This window comes from Gallus gallus, chromosome 18 (assembly GCF_016699485.2).
Source record: "Gallus gallus isolate bGalGal1 chromosome 18, bGalGal1.mat.broiler.GRCg7b, whole genome shotgun sequence".
NCBI classification, from domain to species: Eukaryota; Metazoa; Chordata; class Aves; order Galliformes; family Phasianidae; genus Gallus; species Gallus gallus.
The window spans coordinates 642,363-659,468 of record NC_052549.1 but is presented as its reverse complement, the minus strand read 5'-3'; the positions used below and the strand labels follow the sequence as shown (position 1 = coordinate 659,468).

Genomic DNA, 17,106 nt, shown 5'->3' with positions numbered 1-17,106 from the left:
CAAACCAACCTATATCACGCTGAACTTTTGCAGCCTTTGGTGGATTCTTACCTTCTTTTTAATACCAGTTCTTTTAGGACCAGAATTTGTCTTCTCTCTGTCTTTCAGGTACCCGAGGAGGAAAATGCAGACCTAACCACTGTGCCTGGCAGTATCCCTCCTCGCCTTGGCTGTTTTTGCAGGACATCTGTGGCACCCTCAACATCACTGCTTTGGGCAGCTGTTCTCCTCTTGCTTACAACCTCAGTAGTCTCTGAGTGCTTTATCACATGTTATGACTGGGAGCGCACATTTATAACTTTAAGTTATCAGACGGCTCCTGTATTCCTCCTTAGCAATTTTTAGGTCCGTGGCAGTCCAGCTAGCCTTGAGAGCTGGCTGTGGACTGAATCTCCTATATGCGTCCGAGTGGTTAGTAAGCAAATACAGTGAAGTTAGGAATGACTCCTTTTGGAGTGAGGATGCACAGCCTTGGACCATTCAATACCAACAAGTTCTTTACTATGAGAATGGTGAGGTGCTGGAACAGGCTGCCCCGAGGGGTTGAGGATGCCCCGCCCCTGGGGGTGTTCAAGGCCAGGTTGGATGGGACCCTTGGCAGCCTGGTCTAGTATGAAATGTGGAGGTTGGTGGCCCTGCCTGTGGCGGGGAGGATTGGAGCTTCATGATCCCGATGGTCCCTTCCAACCCAAGCCATTCTATGAGTCTGCAATACCCGATCCAAGGTCACTATTGCCTAAGTCACTAGATCACAGGAGGAGATTGGGTTGTTCAGCAGGACCTGCCTTTCAGGAACCCTGGCCTTGCACATGCCGAGTGGTCTCACTCAACACACTCTATTTCTTTTCTGCAAAGTTCTTAATTGCATGCTGTTTTGCTACTTGGGCATAATTCAGGGGAGTACTTTACATAAATCAAATATATCTTGAAATATACTTTGACCGTTCCGTTTTTTCCTCCTAGATATACATAGGCATATCTGTGGTCAGTAGCGAGGTCGAGTAGAAGGAATATACAGTCTTTTGAGATCAGTGTGTTCAGCTTTCCTTTCCATTACCCATCACCTAAGTCCTGTGCATTCATGTTGTCTGAGTTGTCTGAGGTCTTTTGGAAAATTCCTAGTGCAGTTCAGAGGTGGGCTCTTTGTTGTTGGTGTTTTTTTTTTTCCCAATTTGTTTTTTGTTATTATTTTTATAATTACCTGATAGTACCTCATGTGGCTTTCACAGAATTAACAGCCTAAAAAAAGGATGTAGGAGGAAAGCAACAACCAAGAAAAATCCCAACAGCATCAACTTGAGGCAAGGCAAGTAGAGGCATTGTAGCGGGATGTGTTACTGTTGTGTCACTGGATACCACAAGGGGAGAGCCGGGCTGCCCCGAGCGTACTGCCAACGGCGGCTTCCGCGCGCTGCGGATCAGCCAATCGGAGCCGGCGGCGCTGCCACTGACCAATGAGAGGCCGCGACGGGCCGGCCCGGGGCCGGTGCTGTGCATCTCGAGGACCGGGACCGTGAGCGGAGCGGTGCGGCGGTCGGTGCCGGGCTGCGGCCGTGCGGAGCCCGGACTGCTGGAAGCTGGGGGCGGGGAGGAGCTGCCTTTCGTGGCAGGGGCTCTGGCTTTATTTTGTACCAGCCAGGACTTGAGGCCTAGGATTTTCTTCAAGAGTGCCCACTGCCTATTGTTTGCGCTTCCCTCTTTTGTATTAGAATAATGTATTGACTTTTGATATTTCTGTCTTTCCATTCCTTTAGCAACTGGGGTGTTGATGCAGCTGCACATATCTCCTGTTTTGTCCTTCTGCTGTGTGTAAAAGAACAGTAAACTATGCAATCTTTGTGTGAAAGTGCCTTAAAGTGTTTTACTTCCTTTGCCTCTAGGAAGCAATGGCTTGAAATGATGGCAGTGTCACCCAGCAGCCCGCACAGTGACCTGATTGGTTGGCCTCATTGTCTGGGTCTGTTAAAAACCACAATGATGAGAAAAGAACATTTGCATGGTTTCTGTGCTGTGTCAGTGCAGCCCTGAGGAGAGGTGTGGAGATGGTTTGTCAGGGAGAAGGGATTTCCCTTCCGATCGGAAAGTGCCTGAGGAATGTTTGCATCCTGTGCGTTGGTGTGTAACCGCTCCATGCCCCACACGCTTCTGAATGGGCAGCACAGCTTTTGTGTCACTCAGCCATCTGTGGTAGAGCAGATCAGGTTTTCTGCAGGTGTGGGCAATCATCCCATCACTTTGTGTCTTACAAGGAGTTGAAAACCTTTTCTTTTTTGGAGTCCTACTTTCAAGCTTAACCACCTCCAGTGGAGTAAATGTCATTTTTCTTGTATCCTTCAATTCTGAGTCCATATTTTCCCAAAAGCAAAAGAGTTTGGAGGTAACCACCTACAGTAAAGTGAGCGATTTCAGTATTTATTTCTGATTGTGGCAATTACTTCTGGTCAGAGGTCGCACTTAATGTACAGTACCTGGGCACCTGTTTTAATTCTGACAAAGGTTGTAGTTGCAGCTGGCTTCCCAAGGCTGCAATACATGGTGGTGACACAGCCTTGGGCTTCTGAGTTTGCGTTAATCCCATGCTTTATTTCTCTCCCTTGCAGGGCAGCTCATGATAGAAGTGGACAGTATCACAGTGTGAGTGAAGGTCAGCGTAGGAGCAGCTGCTGATGGGAGGAAGGAAGTCCAGGCTCATGGACTCTGGAGCATCTCCCAGTACAGTACCAGAGGAGGCAGGAATGATGTTGCAGAAGAACATGAGAAGCTCCCCAGCAGGAAGCCACAAACTCTGCAGAAAGCTACAGGAGAGGTGGAACATGTGTGGATGCCCAGGAGGAAGTCCAGCCCCAGTATTTGAGCAGTGCCTGGCCATGGAGAACTGCGGCCCAAGAACAGAGCTATTCTGCCTTTGCCAAGAAGGACTTGTCTGTCCTTGTAAAAAGCAGAAAGCTGGCTCATCCAAATGCTTGCTGATTGCTTGGGAGCTCAAATCCTTCTGGCCTCCAACCTGGAGGCAGGCTGGGGGCAATGTCTCCTTGGTCTGATCCTGCGGTGCCTGAGCGAGAGCTGGCTGCGTGAGAATGATCTTAATTTCTTTGTTATTTTATTTCAAGTAACCCCATTGGGTGACCCTACTGTTGGTTTCTTAAAATTTGGATCTAGGAGGTGACCACACCCTTTGCCTATGATGAATGCACAGAAGTGATGCAAGTGCATGCTGAGTTCACAACCATTGCTGGGGTGGGAACGTTTGTGCCACAGCTGGTGAGTAGAGCTGATGCTCTGGTGAGCATGCTGCACACAGAGACTGAGCTGTGAGCTTTCCTTGAGAAAGATCGCCTTGTGAGTGCCCATCAGAAGCACTACTGCGGCATGTGTGTGAGCTGGGCACAGCTTAGGCTAACCAGGCTGAACAGGTGAGCTGGGTTTGGTGCTGGGTGGTTGCTGGGAGGTGTCTCAGCAGAAAAGCTAGGCTGGGGTGGGCACGCTGCGTCAGCCCTCATCCTGGCTGGTGGTGAGACAAAGGGAGTTTTCTTCATGACAGCAACACCAGCCATTTGCTTCAAGATGTATAACTATTGAGGAGATGGAGAAGAACACTCAGAAATCATGGCAGCTGTAAAGAAGCTGGATGCATTCTGGGAATGGTTCCTGTAACCAGTTGGTTTCGAGACATTGCCCTGCTAAGAGTCTAAACTGCATAACAGAAGAAAGCTGGGAAAATGCTTCTTCCTCACTATTTTTTACTTTGTCGATTTTTTTTCTTTAGGGTTCCTTTCCAAAAGGAGATTTCAGGGATTGAGGCAGTTGAAGAAAGAGTGAAGCCAGTTCTTTCCAACAGCGGGGGCAGTCCCTGTGGAGAGGACCCCATGAACTTGAGCTTCCTCTGAGACATTCCCCACCATGTCTCAGCAAGGAGACAGACGCAGTTCCCTTTCCTGCTTTGCATGCGGAAAGGTACAGCTGGGTTTCTTTAGCTTGGGTTTTCTTCCTTTCTCTCGTTCTTAAGGGAAGGGGGGGAGCAGGGGGAACCCTACTGGTCCTTTGTTACTTCAGTGACCGGTTGGGTTCTGCATGTACAGGACAGCATTGTCAGGCTCCTTAATCTGCTGGGGCAGGGTGGGAGCAAAGAGCGGGCACTGCCCTCCTGCCAGCTGCACCTGGTTATGGTTTGCCACGTCCCTGGCTGCCCTGTGTTTCTCCAGAGAAGTTTGTTCTAGCTGCTTGCAGAAGGGTGGGGAAGAAACGGTAATTAAGAGCCAAGGCTCTGCATGATAATTTTGTGTGGATTGAACTGTGGCATCTGAAGACACTGTTTCCCTTGGCATAATCCTGGTCTTTTGCAGGTGTGTTGGTTTAATCCCCTGAACTGATGTCTGAAAGTGCCTGTCTTCTCCACCTGAGTGGTAAGAAAGCTGAATATGCCCAGAAATTGCAGCTTGTGCAGATGCTGTGAAAAATATGCTCCCAAATATTTCCTTTAGTGATAAATAATGTCTCGGCACTCTGATATCCTGTCTCTGGCACGATCTGGAATGCTGCATCTCTTTACAAATGTTGGGAGCCCGTTTCCAGGAACCTTCCTTTCTTTCTTTCTTCAGAAGAAGTGCAGTGTGGTTCCCTGTGTTAGGGAGCAGCAGCCAGCAGGCTGCCAGAATGCCAGCTGTGCCTTTCAGCACACAAAGGGATGTGATGGGGATGGACCATCCTTAGCACCATGCAAAAGTGAGTTTCTTCAGTCCTCTGTCATGAAGTATGGAAGAATGAATTTTGAGTATTACTTCTGAGCGGGTGCAGTGCTGTAGGGGGTGTCCAATAGGCCACTGGAAGCATTAGAGCGTCCGACAGCGGCAGCTGATGGCAGCAGAGTGATACGAGTCTGTGTATAAGTGGCGGTGCTTAGAGCTGAGTGAATTCCTTTTAGGGACAAAAAATCCATGTCTCAACTTTTGCAGCTGATAGCATTTTGTTTGCTGATGCCTCTTTGCCCTGCAGAATGCAGAGCTGTCAGGCAGACCGGGAGGTCCTTTGCTGCCATCGGAGCAGGAATGAGACCAGTAGTGCTTTGTGTAAGTGCACTGCAGTTTAAACATCAGTTTCTGTTTTGGCTGTAGAACAGTGTCTTTTGGTTTTTTGGGGGTAGACATGGGCTAACAGGACAATACTTCTCCTGGTGTCTGTGAAATCAACACACGATCTGTTGTTGTAGGGACAGAGCCTACGCACCCATGGAATGGTGCTGGGCATGGGGGGAAATGGAAAGCCAGGTAAGAAGCTCTTGTGAGCTGTGGTGTGGGTACCTGCCTCTATACAGGGCTATGTGAAGGGGTGTGCGTGATGGAGGAGAGAAGAAAGGACACTGCCGATCTGTTCTGATTGCAGAAATGGCACAAAGTTGTAGCAGCAGAAAGGCAAATTGAAGAAACTACGCTTGAAGACCAGAAGTTTGTGGTTGGTTGTGCTAAAATCTTCCTCCACAGAGATGCTCTTTATGTCTTTCTTATTTCCTTTCTGTCAGAAGCTGATGCAAACCGCCTTGCAGTGAAGCGCGGCCTTGCAGAAAGGAAGGGGAGGAGCATGGAGTGTGGCATGGCACTGAAGAGAGGTACAGCCATATAGCAGGCATGTGGGTTTGGTCCACTGTCTTTCTAGTTAGGCTTTCTGTCTGCTCTTTCCTGGGACTGTTGTTGTGTGTTGATTTAGGCCTTAATCTCTGGGATCTACCGTTACCTTTCCTGTCCCAATTGGAAATGTGAGCCCACAGTTCACCCAAGATCCTGAGATCCAATGCTGTGAACACTTGAGATTAGATTTCCTAGTATTGTGGTCCATTTTGCTGACTGAATGTAGTGTTGGACTCTCATTAAATCTTGTTGCTTCCCGTCTTGATTCTAACAGGGAAAGGTGCTGAGCCAAATGGCGAGATCTATGTGAAAGCTCATGTCCAGGCTGGAGGGCTTCCTGGAGCAGAAAGTCGCAGCACAGGTGGAAGACCTTCCTCTGCAGTTGACAACCACTCCTTCTCCAAGACCATTGTTGCAAGAAAGCGTAAGGGAGTGGACGAAGAGGGGCAAAAAGCAGAGCTGTGGCCAGACAAGAAACAAGTGAAGATGGAGCGCAATGGGGCAAAGGTTCAGAGCCCATATCAGAGCAGAGGCGGTGTGCCAGCTCCCACAGCACACCCTGGACCTACCCCAGCGCCAACTGAACAGTTCCAGACCTCGAAGCTAAGAGGTAAGAAGATGCTGTAGCTGCCCTGGTGAGGTGCTTCTCTTACACATGGAGTAAGGGAGCACATGGAGTTTGCTTAGGGTTTGCTTTGCTTTTTCCTCCTCTCTACGGAGAGGGGAAAAGAGTTGAAGGCTACCAAGTCCAAAGGCAAGGACGTGCCAGAATGTGTAACCCCATCTTTTCCCATTAACTCCATGATGGTCTTTTGCATGTCCCACTGGAAACACCCCTCCCTGACAGGCTTCCTAGCCTGTTTTCATGGTACCCATGTTTCCACAGTTTTGCTGTTGACAAAATGAATTTATCTCTTTTCTTGCTCTATAGCAAGAGGATGACAGCAAAAAGAGAGGAGAGCGGAAATGCAGAAGGCTGCTCTGAGAGCTGCTGCTGCACATGCAGAGGTGAGTCCTTGGTGAACACAGACTTGCTCTTGTTCTCAGGGCCTCCGTCTGTCAGACATGAAGAGGATTGTAAAATGCTGAGGGAAGTAGTGTCCCATTTTTACACTTGCTTTGTTTCTTTCCAGCCCTCTGCAATGAACAGCCTTGTGAAGATGATGGAGAAACTGCAACTGAAGGACTAAGTGGAGAAGCATCAGAAGGTAGCGTCTTCGTGGCAGCAGCCCAACCTGGCACTCTGAGTCTGGTTGCAGTCCATCAATAAACCATTGGAGTTATGGATTCACAAAGAGTGCATGGCCTGATTTGTTCAACAGCACTCAGTGAGCTGCTACGCCACCTCCTCGTTATTCCACTCTCAACGCTCAGTCCGAACACCCACAGCTCCATTAGGGAATGCTGCAGTTTGTTGAAGCAATGGATGCACCAATCCTTTGCACTGCCCATAAACGCACTGTCTGCAAAGCACGTGCAAAGAACTGTGAGTAGCACAGCCTGAGCATAGGCGTGCTGAGTTAGAGAACAGCTCTATAGAGCTGTCTGAGTTTTTCGGGGCAGCACTGAGCATAACTGAGTGTGTGCCCCTCAGCCTACAGGCGTCTCTGTTGGGGGAAGAGAGGTTCCGCTGGCTGCCTGATCCCAGAAGGCAGTGGTGTTCTCCTGACTTCTCTGCAGTGGTATCTTCTCTCATCTTCCTCCCTGTCTTCAGCTGTTTTTATGCTACTTTTCACCCTTCAGACGGAGTTTGAGTGACTCTCATCATTGCATACCTTTGTGGTGTGGAATTTTCTCGTTTTGCTTGTAAAAGCCGAGGCAGAAAACTGCGGTGTGCGTGCTAAATGTGGTAGTAGTAGCACTATGGAAGTGGATAACTTTTGGGATGGAGCTGTTTTTGGTTTTACAGTGAGTGCATAATGAGCAAAGTTCACCAACAGGATTGTGTTTTCTCAAATAATGACTACGATTCATATGCAGAGGAAGATGACAGTTGGCAAATGGTATGTGGCAAGAACTGTTTTTTCTGTTCTGCAGCTGGGAGTGCTCCAACCTGAGGGGTGTGTGGCTGTGAGGAATGTCTTTGTGGAAGTGTGGCTGTTCCTCTCCTCTGACAGGGGCAGAAGACGTGGGGCAGGAGAGGAAAGCAGAAGACGTCTGCATTTTCCTCACGGCTCTTATATCCTGCGTGGGAAATGAGCTGAGCCACTGTGCCTCTTTGTGATGGTTACTCTGTAGCTCTGCCATCATCTTTATGCTCAGCTGTTCCTGTGCGTAATGCTCCACACACAGACCCTGCAGAGCGCAAAGGCCTCCTTGGCTGCTGCCACTCACCTGGAGGTTGCAGGTACCATGCCTGCTGTCTGTACCTGCTTCCAGCCGTCATTTGCAAGATACTGGAAGTGCATCTGGTAGAAACAACAGTCAGATAACACAAATGAGAAAAAGTCATGGAAGCACTCTTTTTTTACTTCACAGGCTTTAATATTCAATAAACCTTGTTCTGCTGTGGGGAGCAGTTGAAAGCAATTCACTTGCATGACCAAGGGGTACAGCCTGGTTCCACCCCTCCCTAACGTCATTTAAGGGCTGGCTGCTCCCAGGGGAGGAGCTCCTGTGTGATGTTTTGTGTGCCCTGTTCCTCAGAAAGGGGTAAGCAGTTCTGTGGTTATTTACTAGATTGAGTCCTTTGTGTTTCTTGGCTAACTTAAAGCTGTGTCTGCTCTTGCCTTTGTCTATAGTTGCCTTTTTGTGTTAAGGGTTGCACTTCAGAGTTTGTGGGCTGGCCCTAAGGGGGTCCCTCTGGCTTTGGCCCGTGTGGGCTGCCTGGACCTGGCCCCTCATGCTTTGGTCAGGTTGACAATGGCGGTTGGTATCTGTGGAGCAATAGGAGTCTGTGTAGAAATGGTGGTACTTAGGAGAAAGACATGGTTTGTCTTTTTTTTTTTTTTTCTTTTTTTTTTCCTGTTTTGCAGATACAGTCAGATGAGAAAGTGTTGTGCTTTATGGTACAGTTTCCTTGGCCAAAGGATGCTTTGGCAGCAGAGGTTTGCTGTCAGGGGGCATTAAAGAACTGAAATTAAATACTGAAGAAAATGCTGCTGTGCGCAGGGCCCAGGGACATCAGCTCACAGCATGTCCTTGATGGTGGGTGTCTGCAAGCTTTGTGTCTGTCAGTGATTGCTCCAAAGTTTTTGTAGTCAGCTGTACATGGCTGTTTTGCTCTTTAGGGTGTAGGTACAGTCAACGACGCGCTGATTGGAGTGATGGTGTCCTGCTCGGAAATGGATGTGCTGGATGGCAGAAGAGGATTCTTGGCCAAGTATGGCAAATCTCTCTGCTCCTTTGTGAAGGTAAGTTTTTCCAAGTTAGACACACAAAGCTGGATTTGCAGAGTTCCTTGAAGGAGGTGACCCCCACTTGACACCAGTTGGGTATTTTGGAGCAGCTGAGATTAAGGAGTCATTACAAACAATGTTCTGAAAATGTTCCTGAATGTTCTTGGTTCTTAAACAGTTTAAAAGAATACAAACAATGCAAAAACAAAACAAAACAAAAACAAAACAAAAAACAAAACCAAACAAAGAAACAGAACAGCAACAACCATGTGTCCTGAAAAGAATCCAGCTTTAATAGAGGTTAAAAATAATTCTAATTCCTTTTTCTTCTTCTCTCACCTTCTCTCTCTCTGCTCTCTTGCTCTCTCTGTGCGCCTTCGTGCTCCTTGCATGGTCTGCTCTTCTATGTTTGAACTCTTATATTTTTCATTTCTCTTCCTTTCACCCTTTGCAATCACTCCCCTGATACCTCTTCCCTCCCTTCTCTCTTCTGTCTTTTCTAACTTCTCTCTGCTGTCTTCCTCTCCTCTACTTTATTTTTTCTTCCATGCTTTTCTCTCTTTCCTCTGCACTGTTATTTCTCTTCTTCTGCACTTCCGTGCTCTGCTGTTCCCTCCTCTCAGTCCTCCCCTGCCTGTTACTCCTCTTCTCCTATTTTCCTCCTCATTCTTCTGCCCTGTATCTGCGGCTGCTCATCTAGTCTTAAGTTCCTCTCCCTTAGTGTTATCCTCTCCTCTTCTGCTGGGTTGTTCTTCCCTCTGTCCTTGCTAACTACTAATGTAGTAGTTCTTCTTGTCCTGGCTAACTACTAATTCTGCCCATAATTGCTCATATTCTGCTGTTTTTTCCTTCTCTGTATCTTCATTCTTCCTTCATTTCCATCTGCACTCCTTATCGGGCGATGCTGGGGCAATGTTTGTGTTATTTTGCGGTGCTGATGGGGTGATGTTGGGGTGCTGATGGGGTGACGTTGGGGGTGATGTTGAGGATTTGTTGGGGTGATGCTGGGGAGATGTTTAGTTGTTGATGAGATGTTGAGTTGATATTGTGGTGATGTTGGGATGATGGGGTGATGTAGGTGTGATGATAGGGAGATCTTGGGGCAATGTTGGGGCGTTGTTGGGGCGATGATTGGGAGATGGGGTGATGTGGTGAGGTTCGAGTGATGGGCAGTTTTTGAGGTGATGATGAGACTATACTGGGGTGATGTTGGGATGGTGATAGTGCAATGCTGGGGTGACGTTGTGGAGATGATAGGGAGATGTTAACATGAAGTTGTGGAAATGATGGGGAGATGTTGGGGTGATGATGAGGAGATGTTGGGTTGATGTTGGGGTGATGATACGGCAATATTTGGGTGATGTTGGGCTGACGATGGGGAGATGTTGGGGTGATGATGAGATGATGTTGGGTAGGTGTTGTGGTGGTGTTGGGATGATGGGTGATGGGGTGATGTAGGTGTGATGATAGGGAGATGTTGGGGTGATAATGGTTAGGTATTCAGGTGATGTTGGGGTGATGTGTGGCAATGTTGGGGAGATGTTGGGGTTATGATGGGAAGATGTTATGTTGATGATGGCGTAATGTTGGGTTGAAGCTGGGGTAATTTGGAGAGATGCTGGGGTGATGGGGCTATGATTGGGAGATGGGGCGATGTTTCGGTGATGTTGGGGTGATTTTGTGGAGATGTTGGGGTGATGATGAGACAATGCTGGCTTGATGTTGGGGTTATTCAGGGGTGATAATAGGGCTATGTTCGGGTGACGTTGAGGCAACAATGGGGAGATGTTGGGGTGATAGTGGGGTGATGTTGGGAAGATGGTTTTATGATTGAATGATGTTGGGGCGATGTTGGGGTGATGTTGGGGTGACGATGGGGTGATGATAGGTTGATGTTGGGGCAAGGATGGGGAGATGTTGGGGTGATGTTGGGGAGATTTCTGGGTGATGATGAGGCGATGTTGGGTTGATGTTGGGGTGATACTGGTGTGTTGATAGGGCGATGTTGGGGAGAGATGATGGGGTGATGATGGGAAGATGTTGGTGTGATGATGGGGAAGTATTCAGGTGATAATGAGACGATGTTTGGTTGAAGCTGGGGTGACGTTGGGGTGATGATGAGGCAATGTTGAGTTGATGTTGTGGTGATGATAGGGCGATGTTGGTGCGATGTTGGGCTGACGATGGGGAGATGTTGGGGTGATTTTGGGATCTCCCAACATCTGGCGATGTGGGGGAGTTGTTGAGGTTTAGATGGGGAGGTGCTGGGGGGATGATGAGGCGTTGAGTTTGGGGTGATGTTGGGGTGATGTTGGGGTGATGATGGAGAGATGTTGGGGTGATGTTGGGGCGGTGTTTGGGTGATGTTGGGGTGATATGGGGGAGTTTTTTGGGTTAAGATGGGGACACGTTGGGGTGATGATGCTGCGATGTTGGGTTGATGTTGGGGTGACAATTGGGCGATGTTGGGGTGATGTTCGGGCGATGATTGGGAGCTTTGACAATGATGTTGGGATGATGTTGGGGTGATTTTGGATTGATAGGGCGATTTTGGGTTGATGTTGGGATGATGATTGTGAGATGTGATGATGATGAGGCGTTGTTGGGTTAATGATGGGATGATATTGGGATGATGCTGGGTTTATGTTGGGGTGATGATAAGCGATGTTGGAGTGATTTTGGGGCGACTTCTAGCGGCCGCCACAGGTGGAGCAGATCGGAGCCCTCTGGGTCCGGGTAGACTGTTTCGCCGTTCTCGAGCCGCGCGGCAGCGACCTCTAGCCGCCTACGCCTAGCGCGCGTCGGTCGGAACCGGGTAGACCTGTCCGGCACGCCCGAGCGGCCGCGGCAGCGGCCTCTAGCGTTTGCCGCGGAGCGAACAGGTCGGAGCTCGCCGGGGCCCGGTAGACCGTTCCGCTGTTTCCAAGCCGTCCGGGCAGCGACCTCTGGCACTGCTGCCGAGCTCGAGTGGGTCAGAGCCGGGTAGACTTGGCCGGCGTACCCTAAGCCACCCCGGCAGCGACCTCTAGCGGCCACCATGGATCGAACCGGCTGGTCGGGGTCGGGCCGACGGCTCCGACGAACACGAGCCGCTCCTGCAGCGGCCTCCAGAAGTCCCCGCGCAGCGTCCGAGGCCTGTCGGGGCCCGCAGGGGCCGGGGCGACCGGTCCTGTAAATGGGAGCAGCTCCTGAAACGGCCTCCAGCCACCGCCGCGGAGCGACCAAGTCCGTCCTGGCCGGGTAGATGTGGCCAGCGTACCCGAGATGGCCACGCCAGCGACCTATAGCAGCCGCCACAGATGGAGCGGATCGGAGCCCTCCGGGGCCAGGTAGACCATTCCGCCGTACCCGAGCCTCCCCGACAGCGACCTCTAGCGGCCGCCGCCGCCGGCGCGGGGCGAACGAGCCAGACGGCGCCTGCCGGGGCCGGCCAGGCCGTGCCGCCGGACCCGAGCCGCCCCGGCGGCGCCCTCCTGCTGCCGAAGCGAGGAGAACAAACCAGACGGCGCCTGCCAGGGCCGGCTAGGCCGACCCGGGTCGCCTTGGCGGAGCCCTCCCGCCGCCGGCGCGGGGTGAACAAGCCGGACTGCGCTTGCAGGGGCCGGCTAGGCCGTGCCCCTGTTCCCGGGCCGCGCCGGCAGCTTCCTGTAGCCGCCGGCGCGGGGCTTACGAGCCAGACGGCACCTGCCGGGGCCGGCTAGCCCGTGGTGCTGTGCCCAGGCTGCCCCGGCGGCGCGCTCCTGTTGCCGGCGCGGGGTGAACACGCCAGACAGCGCCTGCCGGTGCCAGCCAGGCCGTGCCGCCGTGCCCGGCCCACCCTGGTGTCTCACACTTGCTGCTGGTGTGGGGCGAACATGCTGTATGGCACCTGCCAGGGCTGGCTAGGCTGTACTGCTGTGCCTGGACCACCCTGGCGGTGCCCCCTCACCGCTGGCGCAAGGCAAACATGCTAGATGGTGCCTGACAGGGCTGGCTAGCCTGTGCTGCCATGCCCAGGCCTCCGCAATGGCATCCGCTTGCCGCCGGTGCAAGGCAAACGCGCCGGACAGCGCCTGCCTGGGCCGACCAGGTTGTGCCGCCATAGCCGGGCTGCCTTGGTGGTGCCTTTCCGTCACAGGCACAGGGCGAACGAACCCGACGGCGGCTGCTGGGGCTGGCCAGGCCATGCTGCAATGACCGGGCCGCCCCGGCAGCTCCCCCTAGTTGCTGGCGCAAAGTGAATGCGCTGGATGGCACCTGCCAGGGCCGGCCAGGCTGTGCCGCCGTTTCTGGGCTGCCCCAGCGGCGCCCTCCTGCTGCCAGCGCAGGGCAAATGAGCCAGACAGCACCAACCAGGGCCGGCCAGCCTGTGCTGCCTGCCCCGGGATGCCCTGGCAGCGCCCTCCTGCCCCCACTGGCACGGAGTGAATGTGCCAGACGGCACCTGCCAAGGCCCAACAGACCATGCTGCCGTAGCCGGGCCGCCCCAACGGTGCCTGCTTGCCACCGGTGCTGGGCTGCCGCTCCAGATGGCGCCTGCCAGGGCGGCCAGATGGTGCCGCTGTTGCCGGGCCACCCTGGCAGCGTTCTCTCCCTGCTGGCACTGGACTGCCTTGCCGTACGGAGCCTGCCGGGTCTGGCCAGACTGTGCCGCCGTAGCTGGGCCACCCCTTGTAGCAGACCCTCGCTGCTGGCGTGGGGCTGACGTGCCAGGCAGTACCTGCCGGGGCCGGCTGGACTGGGCCACCGCAGCCAAGCCGCCCCAGCAGTGCTCCCTCTCTGCCGGTGCTGGGCCGCTGCACCGGATGGCGCCTGCCAGGCTGGCTAGATGGTGCCACCGTAGCCTGGCCACCCTGGCAGCGCCCCTACGCTGTTGGTGCCAGGCCACTGCTCTGGATGACGCCTGCCAAGGCCGTCTGGACAGTGCCGCTGTAGCTGGGCTGCCCCGGCAGTGCCCCCTCGCGGCTGGCGCTGGGCAGCTGTGCCAGACAGCACCTGCCGGGGCTGAGCAGACCATGCCGCTGTAGCCGGTAAGCCCCTGTAGCAGCCCCTCGCCGCTGGTACTGGGCTGCCACGCCAGACAGCACCTGCCGTTGCCTGCCGGACCATGCTGCCGTAGCTGGGCAGCCCTGGTGGCACCCCCTTGCCGCTGGCGTGGGGCCGCCACACCAGACGGCACCTTCTGGAGCTGACTGAAGGATGCCCCTGCAGCTGGGCCCCCACTGCGGCGCCCCCTAGCCACTGGTGTGGGGCCACCACGCTGGACGGTGCCTGCCAAAGCTGGCAGGAGGGTGTCCCCATAACCAGGCTTTTCTGGCAGCGGTCCCCTCGTCGCTGGCATGGGGCCATTGCACCGTATGGCACCTGCCAGGGCCGACTGGCCATTGCCATCCATAGCTGGGCCGCCCCGGCAGCAACCACTTGCTGCCAGCGCTGAGTCGTCGCGCAGAACGGCGCCTGCTGGGGCCGGTCTGATGGTGCCGCTGCAGCTGAGCCGCCTTGGCGGCACCCTCTCGCCACTGGTGCAGGGCCACCGCACTGGATCACGCCTGCTGGGGCTGGCCAGACCAGGCCGCTGCAGCTGGGCTGGGCCCCGGCAGCACCCTGTTGCCACCATCGTGGGGCCGCCGTGCCGGGTGGTGCCTGCCGGGGCCGGCTGGACCGGACCTTCACATCTGAGCTGCCCAGGCAGTGCCTCCTTGCTGCTGGCACGGGGCCGCTGTGCTGGACGGTGCCTGCTGGGGCTGGCAGGATGGTGCTGCTGCAGCCAGGCCACCCCGGCAGCTCCCCCTTGCCGCTGGTGTGGGGAAGCTGTGCAAGACGGCACCTGATGGGGCCAGTCAGACGGTGCCGACGTGCACGGGCTGCAACGGCAGCGCTCCCTCGCCCCCGGCACCAGGATGCTGTGCTGGACAATGCCTGCCAGGGCCCGCCGGACGGTGCCGCCATAGCCGGGCTGCCTCAGAAGCGCCCTGCCATCTATGGTGTGGGGCTGCTGCGCCAGACGGTGCCTGCCTGGGCTGACCAGACAATGTCACTGCAGTGCCCCAGTAGCACCCCATTGCCACCATCGCGAGGCTGCCGCGCCAGACATCGCCTGTGAGGGAGGACTGCACCAGGCTGCGGCAGCTGGGCTGCCCCAGAAGCACCCCCTCGCTGCCGGCATGGGGCCGCTGTGCCGGATGGTGCCTGCTGGGCCCTTCTGTCTGGTTCTGCCATAGCGGGGCCACCCCAGCTGCGCCCTCTTGCTGCCGGTGCTGGGCCGCTGCTTCAGATGGCACCTGTTATGGTTGGTTGAAGGGTGCCACTGTAGCCGGGCCACCCTGGCCGCACCCCCTCGCCATCAATGCCGGGCTCCCGCCCCTGGCCTCCTGCCGGGGCCAGCCAGACCGTACCGCCATAGCTGGGCTGCCCTGGCAGAGCCCCCTTGCTGCCGGTGCCAAAAACGCTTCTGACAGCACCTGTTGGTGCTGTCCGGCCAGTGCTGCTGTTGTCGAGCCGCCCTGGCAGTGCCTCCTTGCTGCCGGTGCAGGGCCGCTGCGCCAGATGGCGCCTGCTGGGGCAGGCTGGACAATGCTGCCGTAGCTGGGCTGCCCCGGCAGCGCCCCCTTGCCAACGGCGAAGAACTGCCGCACCTAACAGCACCTGCCATGGCCAACCAGCCAGTGCTGCCATAGCTGGGCCGCCCTGGCAGGGCCCCCTTGTCGCAGGGGCCGTGGTGCCATGCCGAACAGCACTGGACGGGGCTGGCCAGGCAGTGCCACCGTGCTGGGGCCGCCCCGGCAATGCTGCTTTGCTGCCAATGCCGGACCACGACGCCGGCCTCCGCCTGCCAGGGTCGGCTAGACCATGCCACCGTAGCTTGTCTGCCCTGGCAGCGCCCCCTCGCCGCTGGTGCCAGGATGTTGCACCAGACAAAGCCTGCCGGGGCCCGCCGCACGGTTCCACCATAGGCAGGCCCCCCCGGCAGCGCTCCCTCGCTGCCGGCGTGGGGCCGCTGTGCTGAACGGAGCCTGCCGGGGCTGTCTGGTCCATGACGCTGTAGCCAGGCCGCTCCAGCAGCTCCCTCTCGCTGCCAGTGCGGAGCTGCTGCGCCTAGTGGTGCCTGCTGGGGCCAGCTGGACTGTGCCACCGTAGTCGGGCCGCCCTGGCAGCGCCACTTCGCCGCCAGCGCAGAGCGTCCGTGCCTGATGGTGTCTGCTGGGGCCGGCCCGATGGTGCCACTGTAGCTGGGCTGCCCTGGCAGCACCCTGTCTTCACCGGCGTGGGGCCACCGCGCCAGCCAGTGCCTGCCGGGGCCAGCCGGACGGTTCCACCATAGCTGGGCCACCCTGGCAGCGCCCCCTCACTGCTGGTGCCTTGCCACCGCATAGGACTGCGCCTGCTGGGGATAGCCAGACAGTGCTGCTGTAGCCAGGCTGCCTAGGCAGCGACCCATCGCTGCCGGCACTGGGCCTCTGCACTGGACGACACCTGCCAGGGCCAGCCAGACCATACAGCCATAGTGGGGCCACCCTGGCAGCACCTCCTCACCACCAGCATTGGGCTGCCGTGACGGATGGCACCTGCCATAGCCGGCCAGACTGTGCTGCTGTATCCAGGCCGCCCCGGCAGCGCCCCCTCGCCACGGGCACCGAGCCCCTGCACCAGACGGCGCCTGCTGGGGATGGCCAAACCGTGCCGCCACAGCCAGGCCGCCCCAGAAGCGCCCCCTCATTGCCAGCGCCAGGCCGCTGCGCCAGACGATGCCTGCCGGGGCTGGCCAGACGGTGCTGCCCGTGCTCGGATCACCATGGCAGTGCCCACTCTCTGCCGACTCTGCCGTGCTGGATGGCACGTGCTGGAGCCGGCCAGACCATGCTGCCATAGCCAGGCCACCCGGCAGAGCCCCCTTGCCAAGAGCGCCAGGCCTCTGTACCGGCTGGCACCTGCCAGGATTGGCCGTACGGTGCCGCCGTAGCTGGGCCGTCCTGGGAGTGCCTTCTCGCCACCGGCGCCAGGCTGCTACACCGGCTGGCGCCTGCAGGGGCTGGTCAGACATTGCCGCCATAGCCGGGTCGTTCCAGTAGTGCCGCCTTGCCACCGGCGCCGGGCCGCTGTGCAAGACAGCGCCTGTTCGGGCCAGCCAGACCGTGCCGCTGTGCCCATGTGGCCTTGGCAGCACCTCC

At 55.6% G+C, this 17,106-nt stretch overlaps 1 protein-coding gene across 1 annotated transcript; it reads left to right on the top strand.

Moving 5' to 3' along the window:
- Positions 1–4,983: 4,983 nt before the first annotated feature.
- LOC124417289 (zinc finger CCCH domain-containing protein 11A-like) lies at positions 4,984–6,916 on the top strand. Its single transcript, XM_046902080.1, has 5 exons — positions 4,984–5,066; positions 5,519–5,602; positions 5,896–6,231; positions 6,553–6,629; positions 6,755–6,916. The coding sequence occupies exons 1-4, from the start codon at positions 4,994–4,996 to the stop codon at positions 6,561–6,563; spliced, it is 504 nt and encodes a 167-aa protein (XP_046758036.1). The 5' UTR covers positions 4,984–4,993; the 3' UTR covers positions 6,564–6,629; positions 6,755–6,916.
- The last annotated feature ends 10,190 nt before the right edge of the window (positions 6,917–17,106 follow it).

What these genes read in the sequence shown, in the direction of transcription:
- LOC124417289 (XM_046902080.1), top strand. Translation starts at nt 4,994, where the DNA reads ATGCAGAGCTGTCAGGCAGACCGGGAGGTCCTTTGCTGCCATCGGAGC. An exon ending in TGAGACCAGTAGTGCTTTGT is followed by an intron (nt 5,067 to 5,518) that starts GTAAGTGCACTG and finishes TTCTGTCAGAAG; the next exon opens with CTGATGCAAACCGCCTTGCA. An exon ending in TGGCATGGCACTGAAGAGAG is followed by an intron (nt 5,603 to 5,895) that starts GTACAGCCATAT and finishes TGATTCTAACAG; the next exon opens with GGAAAGGTGCTGAGCCAAAT.